The 18,861-nt window shown below is 44.0% G+C and overlaps 1 protein-coding gene across 6 annotated transcripts in view; it reads left to right on the top strand.

The window, feature by feature from the left end:
* DGKH (diacylglycerol kinase eta) overlaps positions 1 to 18,861 on the top strand; it is a 764,231-nt gene that overhangs the window by 67,971 nt on the left and 677,399 nt on the right. For 4 of the 6 annotated variants that reach the window (XR_014550949.1, XM_083624621.1, XM_083624620.1 and 1 more), the window contains exons 14-25: positions 516 to 612; positions 2,481 to 2,757; positions 3,809 to 3,925; positions 4,506 to 4,637; positions 5,586 to 5,703; positions 6,760 to 6,870; positions 7,015 to 7,111; positions 8,469 to 8,576; positions 10,954 to 11,067; positions 11,978 to 12,112; positions 12,786 to 12,952; positions 13,272 to 13,377. Coding sequence is in view for 3 of the 6 variants with exons in the window: in XM_083624621.1 (XP_083480747.1) it covers positions 516 to 612; positions 2,481 to 2,757; positions 3,809 to 3,925; positions 4,506 to 4,637; positions 5,586 to 5,703; positions 6,760 to 6,870; positions 7,015 to 7,111; positions 8,469 to 8,576; positions 10,954 to 11,067; positions 11,978 to 12,112; positions 12,786 to 12,952; positions 13,272 to 13,377 (1,579 nt within the window). In the remaining 3 variants the exon portion in view is untranslated. The remainder of the gene's footprint in view (positions 1 to 515; positions 613 to 2,480; positions 2,758 to 3,808; positions 3,926 to 4,505; positions 4,638 to 5,585; positions 5,704 to 6,759; positions 6,871 to 7,014; positions 7,112 to 8,468; positions 8,577 to 10,953; positions 11,068 to 11,977; positions 12,113 to 12,785; positions 12,953 to 13,271; positions 13,378 to 18,861) is intronic. The other 2 variants (XR_014550947.1, XR_014550948.1) reach the window with 1 other exon arrangement.

Genomic DNA, 18,861 nt, shown 5'->3' with positions numbered 1-18,861 from the left:
CCAAAGAGGATTCCTTAGGCCTCAGTTGTGTACAGTTGTGGTTCCAGCATCACCTACCGATCTTGAATGTCACCTTTTCTGTATTCTCTTCCACACACACACACACACACACACACACACACACACACACTGCCCCTAAGTCTCATGCTGCTACTGTGCAGTGAGAAGGGGCATTTGAGAAGGTGGCAGTGTCTGGAGTCTTCCCTTTGCTCATTCTTGTGTGGTGTCCTTGTGAAGACAAAGGAACCCCTTCACTTCTCTCCCTGGCTCCCCAACACAAGGGGTCCGGCCGCAATAAATATGACAAGAAGATAAGGGAGCAGGAACCCAGATGTGCATGGGCTGTGAAATCTCAGGGCCGTTGCTTGTGTGATAGAAAATGCATGGCTGTTAGGCTCTAAATGGATGTTCATTGGGAACAGTGAAACTATATTACTGCCTCAAACAGAATTGATATTCCAACATCACCACTTCCCTTTCTCTTTGCCTTGGCATTTCTGTCTCTTTCATAAAAGGATATTGTGTGAAACTGTAAAAGGCTTTGTGGCTAAAATAGGAAAGAGCTGTGACAGACCCATGGAGAACACAGAAGCTGATGCTATGGCCATTAAAGTAAGAATTAAGCTTTCCTTCCTTAAAAAAACCCTCACTTCAAATGTATCCGTGTTAGAAATTTCCCAGTGTTAAGATTTGCTTCTTGTATAAGTTCTCAAAACGATTTTAGTAAAACACTTTTTAGTAAACTCTTGAGTGAAGCCAAGAATTGGTTAAACCTGTATTGTATTTTAAATTGGTTTTACTTTTGGTTTTCCTAAGTTTCCTTGTGAAGTTCTTTCGGTAGGCAGAGTAAACATTTTTATCCCAAGTTCTAAAACAGCTTTAATGAATACCCATGTTGTACCGTTTATTATGTCTGTGCCCTGGCTTTGGCCTCCTAGAATACAACAACAACAACAACAATGACTTGAGATCCATATTCTTCATGACAGAAAATTTATGAAGGGAAAGAGAGCAGGAAATATCAAAGCTCCTCGTAGGCAGCCTTTTGGATGCCTTAGCAAAGTCCCCATATGGAGGGACCAGTTGTGTGGGGCAAGACAAGCTGGAGGCCATGCCGTCAAAGGGGACACTTGGTTACTCTTTGGGCAGTGACAGAGAAGCGGAAACGTTAATCTGCTGGATGGGCGAGCCTGAAGACCAAACGGCTGTATAGTCTTAGACCTAGGCTTCTCTCTTAACAGAAGCCCTGCTTGCTCCCAATGGAGGTGGCCGCCGTGATTCATTCAGACCTAAGTAATGAATGCCACACCAATTTTCCAGTGCTCGTCTCTAATGAAACCGGTGTGGCGGTCAAGATAGGGCAGGGCGGGGATACTGTTACAGGCCTGCAGACATGAAGACCCAAATCTCACTCGTGTGAGAAGGTTTCGTAACAGGAGAACCTTCCTTTAAACCAGGGGTGGCCTTTTCGAGACTAAAGGATGCATTGACCGTTGGGTCAGCTCTACAAGGGCCTTACGCCAGCACTCATACCACAACAGATGTACGCACACACAGAGACCCACAGAAACACACACACACAGCATAAACAGTGTCCACACATACAGGGTGCCACACACACGCTCACACACTTCCCAGTCCTACCCACACTGAGTGACTATGGTTTCAGGAGTGGCTCCCGCATAAGTGTATTTTCACCCCCCCTGACTTTAGATAGTTGGGTTTCTGGAGGGTTTCAGCAGTGGCTCCTGCAGCCACCATTGACGGCTGGTCAGTGTCCTCTGAGAAGCTCTGACGCTTCACCATTGGTCAGGAAACATCTTGGAGTTGGAGCCCTCTTTCTGGAGCACTCCAGCCAATTCAAAATGGCGGTGGCTCGCTCAGTGATGCTGCAGAAGCCAATGACGTTGCTTCCAAAAAACATTGCTTTGAGGTGTCCCACCCAAAGAAGATTGGCAAGTTAGACTAATGGACTATGCTGAAATGGCAAAATTGATTATAAAATTAAGAGGAAGAGATGGCAATGAATTTAAGGAATAGTGGAAGGTGTTTATTGCATATATACAGAAGCAACGTACACAGGTTAATACATTAGCAGGGTTTTAAGTTTACTTGTGATTTTACAATGAATGGCTAATAGGTGGTTTAAATATGTTATAAATTTAACAATGGACATGCAGCATGTTGACAAATAATGGAACCATGGAAGGGATTAGAGGGAAGTCAATTTGTTATGTTTTGTTTTTGTATTGTTGTTTTCTTATTTTTCTTTTGGAAAACCAATAAAATATTATTAAAACAAAACAAAAAAACATTGCTTTAAAAATGAGAAAACCGTAGTAAAATCAATTGACATTTGTCAGGGAGCTGGTATGCTGCTTTATTGTCAAAACAATTGCTTGGTGTTTATTTAGCCTTACGTATGAATGCGCATTTCTTTTTTGTGTGTATTTCTTTCCCTTTGTCTGTGACGTTGTTAGTGTTCAGAGCTGAACGAGAAGCTCAACCTGTTGCTTCAGGCTCTTCACTCTGAAGCCCAGGTTGCCCCTGTGTTGCCACGAAGCACTTCCCCCATTGCAGAGGAAGCGGCTGAAGAGTCATCAAGCGAAGAGTCTCTGTCCGATGCCAAGGAGCCGCTGACAGAGAGCAACAGAACATCTGTCCCACACCAGATCTTCAAGCCCCGAGAACAGCTCATGCTCAGAGCAAATAGTCTGAAGAAGGCTCTGAGGCAAATCATTGAGCAAGCAGAAAAAGGTGTGCTTCTGGAAGACAATCTTGCTTATTAACTTAACTTGTGACACTTAAAAAAAAAAAAATCCCACTTACTACAACACTAACTACTTGTACAGTGGTACCTCAGGTTACATACGCTTCAGGTTACAGACTCCGCTAACCCAGAAATAGTGCTTCAGGTTAAGAACATTGCTTCAGGATAAGAACAGAAATTGTGCTCCGGCAGCGCGGCAGCAGCAGGAGGCTCCACTAGCTAAAGTGGTGCTTCAGGTTAAGAACAGTTTCAGGTTAAGTACGGACCTCTGGAACGAATTAAGTACTTAACCTGAGGTACCACTGTATGTTTGATTTTTTGTTGTTGCACTTATAACACAAATAAAGTATCAAACAGAATGAGGAGGGAGTACTCAGGTCTCAGTTGCATGGCAAACTACTATTTAGTCGCAAATGCCTCTTCTTTGGGAAAGGTGTTTGAGAGGGTGGTGTCAGTTCAGCTGCAGAAACTTTGAGAGGAAACTATTGCAGATGCCTTCTGAAAATTTAATAGTGCTTTGCTTATCCCTCTTTTACTGAGAGGGAGAACAATAATACAGTGGTACCTTGGGATGCAAACGGAATCCGTTCCAGAGACCCGTTCGTATCCTGAACAGAACGTAAGGCGTGGCGGCGCATCTGCATGTGCGCGGGTCGCGTTTTGCCGCTTCCGTGCATACGTGTCACGTCATTTTGAGCGTCTGCGCATGCGCGAGAGGTGAAACCTGGAAGTAACGTGCTCCATTACTTCCAGGTTGCTGCGGAGCACAACTAGAACGCGCTCAACCTGAAGCACATTCAACCCGACGTATGACTGTAATAGTAAATGCACATGAAAAGAATGCACAAATTTCCCATAGTATTTTCCAGTACAAACCAAATGTGTATTCCACCTTAACATTCAGGAGATATTATTGGGAGTCTAGCAGTACATTTCCTTTATATTTTTTACTTGCAGACTTAACTCTTATTTAGTGATACTCGACAGATTTCAGAAATTTGAATAATAATACGGACACGTGCTTGCCTGCTCTTGTAGTTGTAGATGAGCAGAATGCCCATTCGGAAGTGCAAATAAATCAGTCGTCGGTGAAGTATAGTAAGGAATTGGATGAATCCAAAGAAGAAGATACAAAGGAATCTGAAGCTTACCCAGGTCAGTAGCCAAAAAAGTAGCAATGGCTTAAGGATTCTAAATAAGTCTGCAATGAGTCTTTTTCAGTAAGGCTTACGCAGGGAGAGAAGCTCATACTTCCATACTTAAGTCCAAGCTCTGTTTGTTCTTTCTCTGTGGAGTTCCCACTCCTCTTTTATCTTAGCCCAAGTATGTGCATGAATATTCTTGATGGAAGCTCCAAGACTCTAGGGCCTCGTATAGAAGATGTCCTTCGCTCAGGCTCTTTCCATCTCATTCATCAGCTGGAACCTTCAGCGGGATAAACCAATTGCTATTCACCCCCTTGCTTTCCTTCCCGCCTTTCCCCCACTGCCCATTTATTTAAACCTCAACAAACAATACACAGGGCAGTGATATAAAAGCCAAATGCAAAGGCACGCAAAAATATATCACCAAGGGTGACTGCTCCACAATAAACAAGCAAACTACTAAATCGCAGGCAGAGCCTTTTTCTAATAAAGAAAACGTACACGTATGGCTTATTTATTCATTTTATAGGTAAAAAACTCGGATTTATTTCTACTTAGGGATATGTATATATTTCTGTCTCTCTGAATAGTTAAAACTGCCCCCAAATCTCCAGTTGGACGCAGAAGTCGCATTCCTTCACATGCAAGTTCTTTTTCAGCAACAACCTGCACAGCCAGCAAAGAAAACCTTCCAGTACTGAACACGAGGATAATTTGCCCAGGTAACAAGGATTTTAAAATTCTCTAGTCCATTGCCTTGAGTTTCCAAAAATATACTAGTGTAGCTTTTCTAAGGACCTGTCAAAAGAAGCTTGGTTGTTAACATCTTTCTCCCATTTTTAACAGAGCTTACACATTGCTCAGGGACGTGGGTGGCACTGTGGGTTAAACCACAGAGCCTAGGACTTGCCGATCAGAAGGTTGGCGGTTCGAATCCCCGCGACGGGGTGAGCTCCCGTTGCTCGGTCCTGGCTCCTGCCAATCTAGCAGTTCGAAAGCCCGTCAAGTGCAAGTAGATAAATAGGTACCGCTCCAGCGGGAAGGTAAACGGTGTTTACATGTGTTGCTCTGGTTCGCCAGAAGCAGCTTAGTCATGCTGGCCACATGACCCAGAAGCTATACGCCGGCTCCCTCGGCCAATAAAGCGAGATGAGCGCCGCAACCCAGAGTCAGTCACGACTGGGCCTAATGGTCAGGGGTCCCTTTACCTTTACACATTGCTCAAGCCTGAGACTTCAAGCTATGACTTTGAGATATGGAGTTCACCTGGAGTCTTAAAATAATAGAACCAAAGAACTGTAGAGTTGGAAGGGACCCAAGGGTCATCTAGTCCAACCCCCTGAAGAAAGGAAACTCTGAAATGATGGCCCAGAGAGGTTGAGGATGGAAAAATAGCGGGGGCTGGTATAGTTTTGCTGCTGCCCATCTTCCACGGATCCCATTTCTCCCCAGGTCCTTTTATTTCCAGTAGAAAAATGGACACCCTGAAAAACATTCAAAACTAAAACAACCTCATATGAAACATTTCCACTTTTAGAATGAGTGAAATGCTTTTCAGGGTAATGTTTTAGCTACCCACTTCTCGTCCTCCCTCAAAATGATTTCTAATAGCTAAGATAAAACTACAGTATTGGCTAATTGTAACATGGATTTTCCTGTTTTCCCATCAGGTCTAAGAGCAGGTCTGGCGGCTTCTATTGCAGGGAGTTCTATTATCAGCAAAATGTTACTAGCCAACATTGATCCATTTGGTGCTACGCCGTTTATTGATCCTGATCCAGAATCACTGTAAGAAGGAAAATATGTTTTGCTTAATCCTTATAGTTTTCTGTTTCACATTTACTTGGCAATCCTATTTCTCTCTCTACACCAAATTAATATCCAGAAAGTTATGCCGCAAACGAAGGAAAGTTTGAGTGGTTTTAATGGATTCAAAAGTCCAAAACTCTTAAGTGAAAAATTGTTTCTTAAAAATAAAAACAGCAGACCTACACAATTGTAGTTCCCAAATGAGGTCATTAGGTAGTCAGCTGTTCTATCCAGTGTGGTGTATTGGTTAAGAGCGGTGGACTCGTAATCTGGTGAACCGGGTTCGCTTCCCTGCTCCTCCACATGCAGCTGCTGGGTGACCTTGGGCTAGTCACACTTCTCTGAAATCTCTCAGCCCCACTTACCTCACAGAGTGTTTGTTGTGGGGGAGGAAGGGAAAGGAGAATGTTAGCCATTTTGAGACTCCTTCGGGTAGTGATAAAGCGGGATATCAAATCCAAACTCTTCTTCTTCTTCTTCACATTTTCCTAGGAAGACCTGATAAGTGATGTGCTACATCACTTGAGTTTTGGTCTTGAGTTAGAACTTCAGCTGCAGCTACATTGTTCCTCCTTCACACACCTTCCTCCGAAAACAGTTTTAAGAGCAAGGGGGGAGACAGGATTAACAAGAGGCTTTGTGCTGCTAACCCCGAAGCTAGAACAGCGAGACAGAGCACTGCACAGTGCTCCCTCTCCCTGTTCTGGCTTCTGGCTTAGCTGCGCAGCCTGCATTCGCTCCATAAGATGCACACACATTTCCCCTTACTTTTTAGAAGGGAAAAAGTGCGTCTTATAGAGCGAAAAATACGGTATGTAACACACAAGTCTGTTGCTGTCTCATGGTGTGTGTGTGTGTGTGTGTGTGTGTGAGAGAGAGAGAGAGAGAGAGAGAGAGAGAGAGAGAGAAATGTGGGGAATTAGTGTAGAATCAGTTGAAAAACTATAAATGTGTCATTGTATACTTGTACATACAGTTGTTGCAATCGACCATCGCTATGATAAGGTTATAATGCAGTTGCACATTTGTCTACAGGGAAGGATATTCAGAGAAGTGCGTCATGAACAATTATTTTGGCATTGGATTAGATGCAAAGATTTCATTAGAATTTAATAATAAACGAGAAGAACACCCTGAAAAATGCAGGTAATTGAGTCAGAACCAAGATTTTAAATAGAAATATTTTCTGCAGACATGTATGTAATATTTTTTTTTAAAAAACTGCATCTTAGCAGTGGTTATTGTGTGAACTATACGCCTGGGCATGATCATTTTTCCTTTTCCTTTTAGAAGCAGGACAAAGAACATGATGTGGTATGGTGTACTTGGTACTAAAGAATTACTGCAACGGACCTACAAGAACTTAGAACAAAAAGTTCAGCTTGAGGTAATATTTATATATTCCTAACTGCATCCCTGTCAGAGTCAGGCTACAGGAACAGAAGGCTCCCTTCCCTTCTCCAATCCCAACAGGCCAGTCCCTTCATACTTACTTGTTTTATTTATTTATCCATTTCATTAAGAAAATTGCACCTCTTGATTGTGAAAAAAGCACTCAAAGCAATTTTTTAAAAAGATTAAATCGTAAATTCAGGGAAAATTCACAATACATAAAGAAGTTAAAATACTAAAACAGATTAAAATTCACATCCGCGTTTCTAAGTGTTTGAAACAAAATAAAAAAATTCCTTCCAGTAGCACCTTAGAGACCAGCTAAGTTTGTTATTGGTATGAGCTTTCATGTGCATGCACACTTCTTCAGATACACTGAAACAGAAGTCACCAGACCCTTATATATAGTAAGAGGGTGGGGAGGGATATTATTCAGAAGGGTGGTGGGAATGGGTGATAGACTTAATGGGTATGGTAAACCTGTTGATGACTGTTAACAACTGCAATTGGTCTTACAGGAAAAAGCAAGGGGTGAGATGGCTAAAAATAGCTTTATCATGTATAATGAGATAAGAATCCAATGTCTCTATTCAGACCAGGTCTCTCCATGGTTTTAAGTTTGGTAAAAAAGGTAAAGGGACCCCTGACCATTTGGTCCAGTCGTGACCAACTCTGGGGTTGCAGCGCTCATCTCGCTTTATTGGCCGAGGGAGCCGGCGTACAGCTTCTGGGTCATGTGGCTAGCATGACTAAGCCGCTTCTGGCGAACCAGAGCAGCGCACGGAAACGCCGTTTACCTTCCCACCGGAGCGGTACCTATTTATCTACTTGCACTTTGACGTGCTTTCGAACTGCTAGGTGAGCAGGAGCTGGGACCGAACAACGGGAGCTCACCCCTTTGCGGGGATTCAAATTGCCAACCTTCTGATCGGCAAGTCCTAGGCTCTGTGGTTTAACCCACAGGGCCACCTGCGTCCTTTTTAAGTTTGGTAATAAGTTGCAATTCAGCAACTTCTCTTTCCAGTCTATTTCTGAAATTCTTTTGTAATAAGACAGCTACTTTGAGATCTTGTATAGAATGTCCTGGGAGACTGAAGTGTTCTCCTACTGGTTTCTAAGTGTATGGGTAGCCTTGCCTACCCAGGCACCCAAAATAATACAGGGAGGGTGCCTACTTAATTCCACCAGGCAGGGATTTCCAATGTACAGCCGCTGCCACACTAAACGGTTTAATGGGTATAGAAAATCTGAGCTACGTAAACTCAATGACCTTTAGGTCTAATATGTGATTAAAGGATATAGCAAATTATTTCAGGGATCATTTATGCAGTTGTTGTTTTTATGCATTGCAGTGTGATGGACAATACATCCCCCTCCCAAGTCTTCAAGGCATAGCTGTTTTGAATATCCCAAGCTACGCTGGCGGGACTAATTTCTGGGGCGGAACCAAGGAGGATGATGTAAGCAGGGTGAGGGGGGTTATTTCTAAAAGTGTTTTTGCCGCCAATATCCTGTGAAGCAGGATTTCTGCTGGTTCTATTGACAGTATGTTCAGGTTTGACATCTCCAGAAAAGCAATGACAAACCTAGACAGCATCTTAAAAAGCAGAGACATCACCTTGCCGACAAAGGTCCGTATACTTAAAGCTATGGTTTTCCCAGTAGTGATGTATGGAAGTGAGAGCTGGAGACCATAAAGAATTGATGCTTTTGAATTATGGTGCTGGAGGAGACTCTTGAGAGTCCCATGGACTGCAAGAAGATCAAACCTATCCATTCTTAAGAAATCAGCCCTGAGTGCTCACTGGAAGGACAGATCCTGAAGCTGAGACTCCAATACTTTGGGCACCTCACGAGAAGAGAAGACTCCCTGGAAAAGACCCTGATGTTGGGAAAGATGGAGGGCACAAGGAGAAGGGGACGACAGAGGACGAGATGGTTGGACAGTGTTCTCGAAGCTATGAACATGAGTTTGACCAAACTGTGGGAGGTGGAAGACAGGAGTGCCTGGCGTGCTCTGGTCCAGGGGGTCACGAAGAGTCGGACACGACTAAACAACTGAACAACAACAACTCTTAAAATGCCTACATATTTGTTATTTCTTCATATATGCATAAAATAGTAAGGCTTGCGTCACGCTGCAGTTCATCAACCCCAGCGTGATGACAGAATGACAGGCAGCAGACCCGTTCGGAGAGAAGGAAGCCGGGTACGCTTGCCCTGGGCCTTGAAGCTGGCATGGGGGGCTCTGCAGGGGCTTGCTGGACTTGGCATGTCTCCCAGTCGACTTGGGGACTTAATGGGTGAAACGCCCATGATTGTTCGTATGCACTGCAAGTCTTCGATTTGCATTGCTGGTCCAGACTTGAATAAAATGTGTAGCGTCAGACAGGGGGCCAACTTGAATAACATTTGGAGGGGGGGCAGGTAAGCCCCACCCCACATAATCAATCATAGAGGGATCACAGAGAGCCAGTGTGGTGTAGTGGTTAAGAGTGGTGGACTCGTAATCTGGTGAACCGGGTTCGCGTCCCCGCTCCTCCACATGCAGCTGCTGGGTGACCTTGGGCCAGTCACACTTCTCTGAAGTCTCTCAGCCCCACTCACCTCACAGAGTGTTTGTTATAGGGGAGGAAGGAAAAGGAGAATGTTAGCCGCTTTGAGACTCCTTCGAGTAGTGATAAAGCGGGATATCAAATCCAAACTCCTCCTCCTCCTCCTCCTCCATATGACATGGTGCGCACGCACAATCAACTATGGGGAGGCCCAGCCCCCTCAAATATTATACTAGGGGGCCAAAGACCCCTTAGCCCCTAGGAGTTGGTCAGTTCAGATTAGGCATTGACATTGTGGTGCATCTGCTGAGCAAGACTCCCACCCAGGAACCCAGAGAAGCTCTGCATGGGCCTGGCAGGCAGCCTAGGTGAGCAGCTTAATGATGGTGAAGTGCCCCCGGCCTCGTTTAAAAGACAGTATGGCGTGGGGAAAGCTGTGGGGGGATAGGCAAAGGGGCAGGTGAGGTGTAAAGAAAGCAGGAAGGGTTGGTCAGGTGTAAAGGGAGGAGAGCTTGGCCAGGTTGGTGGGTAGGCCGGGTCGGTGAACAGGAGCGTGGCAGCCCCTAAGCGTCTAATATAAACACTGTCAGAACTTTTGCTGTTTTAAAATTGAAAAAGTTGCAAAATATGTAACAGTAGGGTTCTTTCAGCCACAGGAAAACTGGGCGAAGGGGCTGCCCCAACTGTTGATGGTCAGGAATCATGGAACTGTAGGGTTGGAAGGGACTACGATGGTCCATCCCCCTGGAATGGCAGGGGGTAATGGCTGTAAAGTGCCCCAAGGAATATGGGGGTGGGGTTGCCCCAACAGAGTGCACCTGAATTGTGTCCCAAATGCTTAACGTCTTCATTGAAGTTTGAGGGATGCTGATTTATATACTGGAGCGCATGATGTGATTTCTCAATTGCACCCGTTCCGGTGTCCTCCTCGATGAGTTATAGAGCATAACAGACCAAAGAGCAGCTGTAAGCTGCTGGTAGGCTTCCATCAAAAGTGTAAGAGCCAGTGTGGTGTAGTGGTTAAGAGCGGTAGTCTCGTAATCTGGTGAACCGGGTTTGCATCTCCGCTCCTCCACATGCAGCTGCTGGGTGACCTTGGGCCAGTCAAACTTCTTTGAAGTCTCTCAACCCCACTCAACTCACAGAGTGTTTGTTGTGGGGGTGGAAGGGAAAGGAGACTGTTAGCCGCTTTGAGACTCCTTAAAGGGAGTGAAAGGCGGGATATCAAATACAAACTCTTCTTCTTCTAAGCCCAGACTTGTGTTTCCTTTCTGTCCACCAGATATTTGGGGCACCATCATTTGATGATAAGATTTTGGAGGTTGTTGCAGTATTTGGCAGCATGCAGATGGCTGTTTCTCGTGTTATCAAGCTACAGCACCACAGGATAGCCCAGGTATGTGTGTCTTACCAGGAGAGAAGAAGCATAGGCCGCGAACATGCTCAAGTGCACACAAATCAAGCGTTGACTTTTCATTTTCATTTTAAGCATGTTGACCATCATAAATGCCAAAATGCAGTAGGTTTTTGCCCATGAGTTGTACCTGGATGCACAGCAGCCACAGCTGTTAATAACCACACTTCTTTTTGGGAATCAACATGAACAATCTCTGAGTGGTTTGATATTCTGGGGGTTCCAGGAGCTTACCCAGGGTTCGGTGTCCTTGGAAGGAGGAACAGTAGCATAGCTGTCAAGCGTCCCCTATTTGGCGGGACAGTCCCTTATCCCAGCGCCATGTCCCGCTGCTGTCCCTTATTGATGATGTCCCTTAAATAAGCTACTGAAGGTAATGGGGCCCTTTCTATGTCCAGCTGTCCTTTGTCAACAACAAATTGTTGCTGTTTTTTTGTGTTGAATATATGCTGTATGGTAATTTATGGACCTAATAGGTATCTAAAGCCATTTGCACGCAACAAAATATGTATTTTATCAAAGTAATTGTTGATCCCTTATTTTGGCTGCTGATCCCTTATTTTCGAGGTTGCTGGTCCCTTATTTTCAAATCTGTAAGTTGACAGCTATGGACAGTGGAGACTATGGTGTATTTATGAGAAATGGTTTATTTACATGGTTTGATCTCCACTGCTGGTGGTGTCCTCACACCTGCATTCCCTGTCCAGGCAGCGCATTCTCTGACCAGCACTGGTCGCTGATGGTGCATGCGCCTTAGCAGTTTCCCCTCCCCTCCCTTCAATGACATTTCCTGCAGTTCTACGGTATATGAAAATGGGGGGGGGGGGAGGAGTCTGCAGGTTGACATTTTCATGAAATCACCCTTCATTAAAATCCATTTACTCTCTTCCAGTGCCGGTCGGTAAAGATCACCATACTTGGAGACGAAGGAGTCCCTGTGCAGGTGGATGGAGAGGCATGGATCCAACCTCCAGGAATTATTAAAATTGTGCATAAAAACAGAGCACAGATGCTAACCCGAGACAGGGTAGGTGATAGAAAGGATATTTTGTCTAATATATAATGGGTTGCCTTCAAGTCCCACCTAGGGTAGACTCACTGAAAGGAATAAACCTGTTAGTCATGTCTATTACCTTCAATGGGATTATGCTGAGTAGGACAATTATTATTATTATTATTATTATTATTATTATTATTATTATTTGAATTTATATACCGCCCTATACCCGGGGGTCTCATTGAATACCACCTACTGTCTCCTGTATAAATCCCTTTGTGAGGAATTTGATTTTTCTGTGCATTAAGAAACATAAGTAACATGCAACAATAAGGTTAGTGTAAGTATGTGCTTCAAATACTTAATCTTTTTAATGGAGAAGGTAAAGATCCAGCCAGCCTCACGTGTACATTCACATGTGTGTGTATGTGTGTGTGTGTGCGCGCACACACACACACACACACACACGTGTGCAGTTTTTACTATACAGCAGTACTCTCCAGTATTTTGTGTTTGTGTTTGGTTTTTCACCAGGGATTGTATGCTCCCACCCCCCAAATGCAGCCACAAATATTAAGCTTATTTTTGGTATTAGTTTTCATTGTAAAAATTAATAGTGAAGTATGGTACGAATTATTGTGTATAACGATCCTACATGGAAGTATTGGTATTCATGTCAAACAACTTCCTCGATTCTGAACAGGCCTTTGAGAGTACGCTGAAATCCTGGGAAGACAAACAGAAGTGTGATTCCTGCAAACCGATCCTGAGATCCCCTTTGTACCCTCCACAGGCTGTGGAACTGGCCACTGAAGAGGAGACTTTGCAGATCCAGTCATCTTCTCAGGCCGCAGAGGAACTGATTAGCAGGTACCTTCGCCTTGCTTTCTTCACGAGGCCTTAAATTTGACAAGATCCAGGTCTGACAATGTCATTGCATCTAATGTGCCGTAACGTAGACCAAATGTTGTGCTGAAATATCATGTCAGTGGACTGATTCTGAAAATTTTGCTTACCCAGTTTGTCCCTCTGTCATGTTTTTATGCCTATGTGGCTTCCATGGAACGGAACCTCTGCCCTGGTTGCGAGTGACCTGTATCTCTTTTCTTCCTGTTTGGGCAGCTGTTTATCGACTGAGAATGCTCTTCTCATTTCCTTTCTCTTTTTCCACCCACAACATTTGTTGCAGAATCTGTGAAGCTGCAAAGATACACAGCTTGTTGGAACAAGAACTGGCTCACGCAGTAAATGCATGCTCTCATGCGTTAAACAAAGCCAGTCCAAGTTTTTCGGAGGTAAAGGAAATCTATGGTGCTAGTTGAATATGATTATTTTGTTATTTATTTCATTTGTCGTTTGCTTCCTATGAGGTGTTTTGAAGTTACAGTGGTACCTCAGGTTATATACGCTTCAGGTTACATACGCTTCATGTTACAGACTCCGCTAACCCAGAAATAGTACCTTGGGTTAAGAAATTTGCTTCAGGATGAGAACAGAAATTGTGCTCTGGCGGTGCAGCGGCAGCGGGAGGCCCCATTAGCTAAAGTGGTGCTTCAGGTAAAGAACAGTTTCAGGTTAAGAATGGACCTCCGGAACGAATTAAGTACTTAACCCGAGGTACCACTGAATTTACAACACAGTCAATACATATATGAAACACTTCCCTATATAAAAACAGTTTTATTTTTTATTTTTATAAATGTTTATTAGGATTTTACAACACATAAAAATCAAACACAAACATATCAACACAGAAAACAAAAAATACACACTTAATAAAAAACAAGAAAAAGAAAAAGAATCCACTTTTAAATTTCAAGGTTCTATATCCCTCTTTCCTGACCTCCTCACATCTCCCTTTTTTGTGTTCCTCTTTATTTCGTCAAATTCAGCAAATTCTAACCCTCTTTCACATCACATTTATAATTGTACACTTCCACTTGTTATAACTCTAATTTCCCCTCTTTTTTAGATCCTTTTTTTTCATACCTCTTTTAAACATTTCCCAAATGCCATGTTACCTTTACATCCCACATCATTTTAACATTCAAACAATTTACTATATTTCTGTAGATAATCCTTGAACTTTTTCCAGTCCTCTTCCCTCAACTCTTCTCCCAGGTCTCGAATTCTGCCGGTCATTTCTGCCATCTCCATATAATCTATCACTTGCATCTGCCATTCTTCCACGGTGGGCAAATCTTGTGTCTTCCAATATTTAGCGAGAAGTACTCTTGCTGCTGTTGTTGCGTACATAAAAAATGTTCTGTCTTTCTTTGGCACCAATTGGCCGACAATGCCCAAAAGGAAGGCCTCTGGTTTCTTAGGAAAGGTAAATTTAAATACCTTCTTCAGTTCATTATAGATCATTTCCCAGTAAGCCTTAACCTTTGGGCACGTCCACCAAAGATGAAAGAATGTTCCCTCAGCTTCTTTACATTTCCAACATTTGTTATCAGGCAGGTGATAAATTTTTGCAAGCTTAACTGGGAACATGTACCACCTGTAAATCATTTTCATAATATTCTCCTTTAAGGCATTACATGCCGTAAACTTCACACCGGTGGTCCACAACTGTTCCCAGTCAGCAAACATAATATTATGACCTACGTCTTGCGCCCATTTGATCATAGCTGATTTGACCGTTTCATCCTGTGTATTCCATTTTAACAGCAAGTTATACATTCTTGACAAGATCTTAATTTTCGGTTCTAGCAATTCTATTTCCAACTTTGATTTTTCCACCTGGAAACCAATTTTTTTATCCAAATTATAGGCCTCTCTTATTTGATAGTAATGAAGCCAATCTCGCACTTTATCTTTAAGTTTCTCAAAACTCTGCAACTTCAATTTGTCACCTTCTTGCTCCAAAATTTCCCAATATTTTGGCCATTTGGCCTCCATATTGAGCTTTTTCTGAGCCTTAGCTTCCATTGGCGAAAGCCACCTTGGGGTTTTATTTTCCAATAAGTCTTTGTATCTTATCCAGACATTAAACAATGCTTTCCTGACAATATGGTTTTTGAATGCCTTATGTGCTTTAACCTTGTCATACCACAAATATGCATGCCACCCAAAAACATTATTGAAACCTTCTAAATCCAAAATGTCTGTGTTCTCAAGAAGTAGCCAGTCTTTCAACCAGCAGAAAGCTGCTGTTTCATAGTACAGTTTAAGGTCTGGCAGGGCAAATCCACCTCTTTCCTTTGCGTCAGTTAATATTTTAAATTTTATTCTGGGCTTCTTGCCCTGCCAGACAAATCTAGAAATATCTCTCTGCCACTTCTTGAAACAGTCCAATATAAAAACAGTTTTAAAACAAAAACCATCCATTACAAAAACAATTAAAACAATGATTACGTACAGAACAAGGTGTACATATATATAATCCATTTCAAATCCAATAGCAACAGCTCCACTTAGAAGGCTTGTGAGGGAAAGTCTTCAGCAATTGCCTCAAAACAAGATGGCACTTGTCTGATACATCGCAAAAGGGAGTTCCGAAAGTTAGGTGTCATCACCGCTAAGGCCCAGTTACAACATGGTGCAGAATGGACCTGCAGACTGCGCTTTCCTCAACATACTTGTCCCAGATCTCCTCATGACCATCTCATGTACATGCTAAATGGCAATGGGGGCAGGATGGGACCCTGTGGCATTCCACAGCACAACTGCAAGGGAGCTGAGAAATCACCACCCAGTGCTATTCTCTGAAACTAACCCTGGAGATAGGCTAGAAAATAAGTTTTAATGTATTTTTAATCTTTGTTGGAAGCCGCCCAGAGTGGCTGGGGAAACCCAGCCAGATGAGTGGGGTACAAATAAATTATTATTATTATTATTATTATTATTATTATTATTATTATTATTATTATTAAAAACCATGTCCCCAATACCCATCACTCAGAGTCTGTTCAGGAGGATACTATGGTTGACGGTATTGAAAGCTACCAACAAATTAAGTAAGAATAGCAAGGTCATTGAATTGCAGAGTTCCCCCTGCAATGCAGGAATCTCAGTTAAAGCATCCATGACAGATGGACATCCAACCTCTTATTATGTCATCACCAGTTTAGACATTGTTTTTCTTTTTGGGTGAAGACAGGGTCAAAGTAGGGGTTGAGTAGTTCCCCCTTCTCTCTGACACCCAAGAGCATTTTTCTGTCTTCTCCACGTAGAGGACCAACCACTTGCTTCGGACATAGCCGAGGGAAACCGCCCGCATTATTTTTAACCTCTCTTGCACTGATGGCATCACACTTCCCCATTCTTCTGTAATAAAGGCCATCCATCAGGGCGACCAAGGAAGATTCAGTCCCCCAAGCAGCCCTGAGCCTCAACTGGAATGGGTGAAGGTAGCCTGTTTCGTCCAAGAATATCTGCAAATTTCGCACAACCGTTCTCCCAAATGGGGGTGTTTGCAACTGGGCAAGAGATGTCATGAACTAGTGGGCCTCCTTTAGGCTTTTTCCGGAATCATTGAATCACCACCTCTTTCAGGATAGCTTGGGCCATTCCCTCCTGCCGATTGATGTGTATTGATCACACTGTAGACATATCAGGTCCTGCCTCCCTCCCCAGGCAAGGTTTAATAAGCCTCGAGGGGACAATGGTCAATGGTTGGCTGCATCCTTGCAAGCCATTCAGGTTTTTTTTAATGGGGGGAAAGCTACAACACCTGCACAGGGGAATGTTTTAAACCAGGCACCCCCAACCTCCGGCCCTCCAGATGTTTTTGGACTACAGTTCCCATCATCCCTGACCACTGGTCCTGTTAGCTAGGGATCATGGGAGTTGTAGGCCAAAAATCTGGAGGGCCGCAGGTTGGGGATGCCTGTTTTAAACCAAATGCATCTTTATGATGGCTGATCAATCTGAAATGAAGCCTTGTTATGTATAATGTTTTAAATACTCTCTATTTGCACGCTGCACCTCAAGTTTGATTCGAATTCTGGCTGTGGAGGAATGATCCTGTCACGTATCATTTTCGGGTACAGTGGTACCTCAGGTTACATACGCTTCAGGTTACATATGCTTCAGGTTACAGACTCCGCTAACCCAGAAATAGTGCTTCAGGTTAAGAACTTTGCTTCAGGATGAGAGCAGAAATTGTTCTCTGGCGGCGCAGCAGCAGCAGGAGGCCCCATTAGCTAAAGTGGTGCTTCAGGTTAAGAACAGTTTCAGGTTAAGAACGGACCTCCGGAATGAATTAAGTACTTAACCCCAGGTACCACTGTATTGAGAATGGATTACTGAGGCCGTTGACTTTAATAATAATAATAATAATAATAATAATAATAATAATAATAATAATTTATTATTTGTACCCCGCCCATCTGGCTGGGTTTTCCCAGCCACTCTGGGTGGCTTCGATAGAAACCAAAAATACACTAAAATATCACACGTTAAAAACTTCCCCAAACAGGGCTGCCTTAAGATGTCTTCTGAATGTCAGGTAGTTGTTTATCCCTTTGACATCTGATGGGAGGGCGTTCCACAGGGCGGGCGCCACTACCGAGAAGGCCCTCTGCCTGGTTCCCTGTAGCTTTACTTCTTGCAATGAGGGAACCGCCGGAAGGCCCTCGTCGCTGGACCTCAGCGTCCGGGCAGAACGATGTTAGTGGAGACGCTCCTTCAGGTATACTGGGCCGAGCCCGTTTAGGGCTTTAAAGGTCAACACCAGCACTTTGAATTGTGCTCGGAAATGTAGCCAATGTAGGTCTTTCAAGACCGGTGTTATGTGGTCTCGGCGGCCGCCCCCAGTCACCAGTCTAGCTGCCGCATTCTGGATTAGTTGTAGTTTCCGGGTCATCTTCAAAGGTAGCCCCACGTAGAGCGCATTGCAGTAGTCCAAGCGGGAGATAACCAGAGCATGCACCACTCTGGCGAGACAGTCCGCGGGCAGGTAGGGTCTCAGCCTGCGTACCAGATGGAGCTGATAAACAGCTGCCCTGGACACAGAATTGACCTGCGCCACCATGGACAGCTGTGAGTCCAAAATGACCCCCAGGCTGCGCACCTGGTCCTTCAGGGGCACAGTTACCCTTTAGGACTGTGTCAGGCAGCTGACAAGGGGGGAAAAGGTTCCCCATGATCTTTCTTTCTCAGTGCCACAAGTAGAGAACATGGATGCTTGCAGAGCAAGTAGCACAATATGACGCCAGCAGGTAATCCCAAAACAGGCACTGCATGAACCTCCCTAGTCCTGGAGGAGATTTCCTTCCTGACCCTTAATATAGCATTTAAAAAGGTACCCCTGACCGTTAGGTCCAGTCGTGAACGACTCTGGGGTTGCGTGCTCATCTCGCTCTATAGGCCAAGGGAGCCGGTGTTTGTCCACAGACAGCTTCTGGGTCATGTGGCCAGCATGACTAAGCCGCTTCTGGCAAACCAGAGCAGTGCACTGAAACACCGTTTACCTTCCCGCCGGAGTGGTACCTATTTTTCTACTTGCACTTTGATGTGCTTTCAAACTGCTAGGTTGGCAGGAGCAGGGACCAAGCAATGGGAGCTCACCCCGTCGCGGGGATTCGAACCGCCAACCTTCTTACATTATAGAGGTACCTCGGGTTACAAACATCTCAGGTTGCAAACACCGCGGGTTACAAACACTTTGGGTTACAGACTCTGCTAACCCAGAAATAGTACCTCGGGTTAAGAACTTGGCTTCAGGATGAGAACAGAAATTGCGTGGCGGCAGCAGTGGGAGGCCCCATTAGCTAAAGTGGTACCTCAGGTTAAGAACGGTTTCTGGTTAAGAACAGATCTCTGGAACGAAT

The sequence above is a fragment of the Podarcis filfolensis genome (assembly GCF_964270895.1).
Source record: "Podarcis filfolensis genome assembly, chromosome: 7".
Classification (NCBI taxonomy): domain Eukaryota; kingdom Metazoa; phylum Chordata; class Lepidosauria; order Squamata; family Lacertidae; genus Podarcis; species Podarcis filfolensis.
This window is presented reverse-complemented; position numbering and strand designations above follow the sequence as displayed.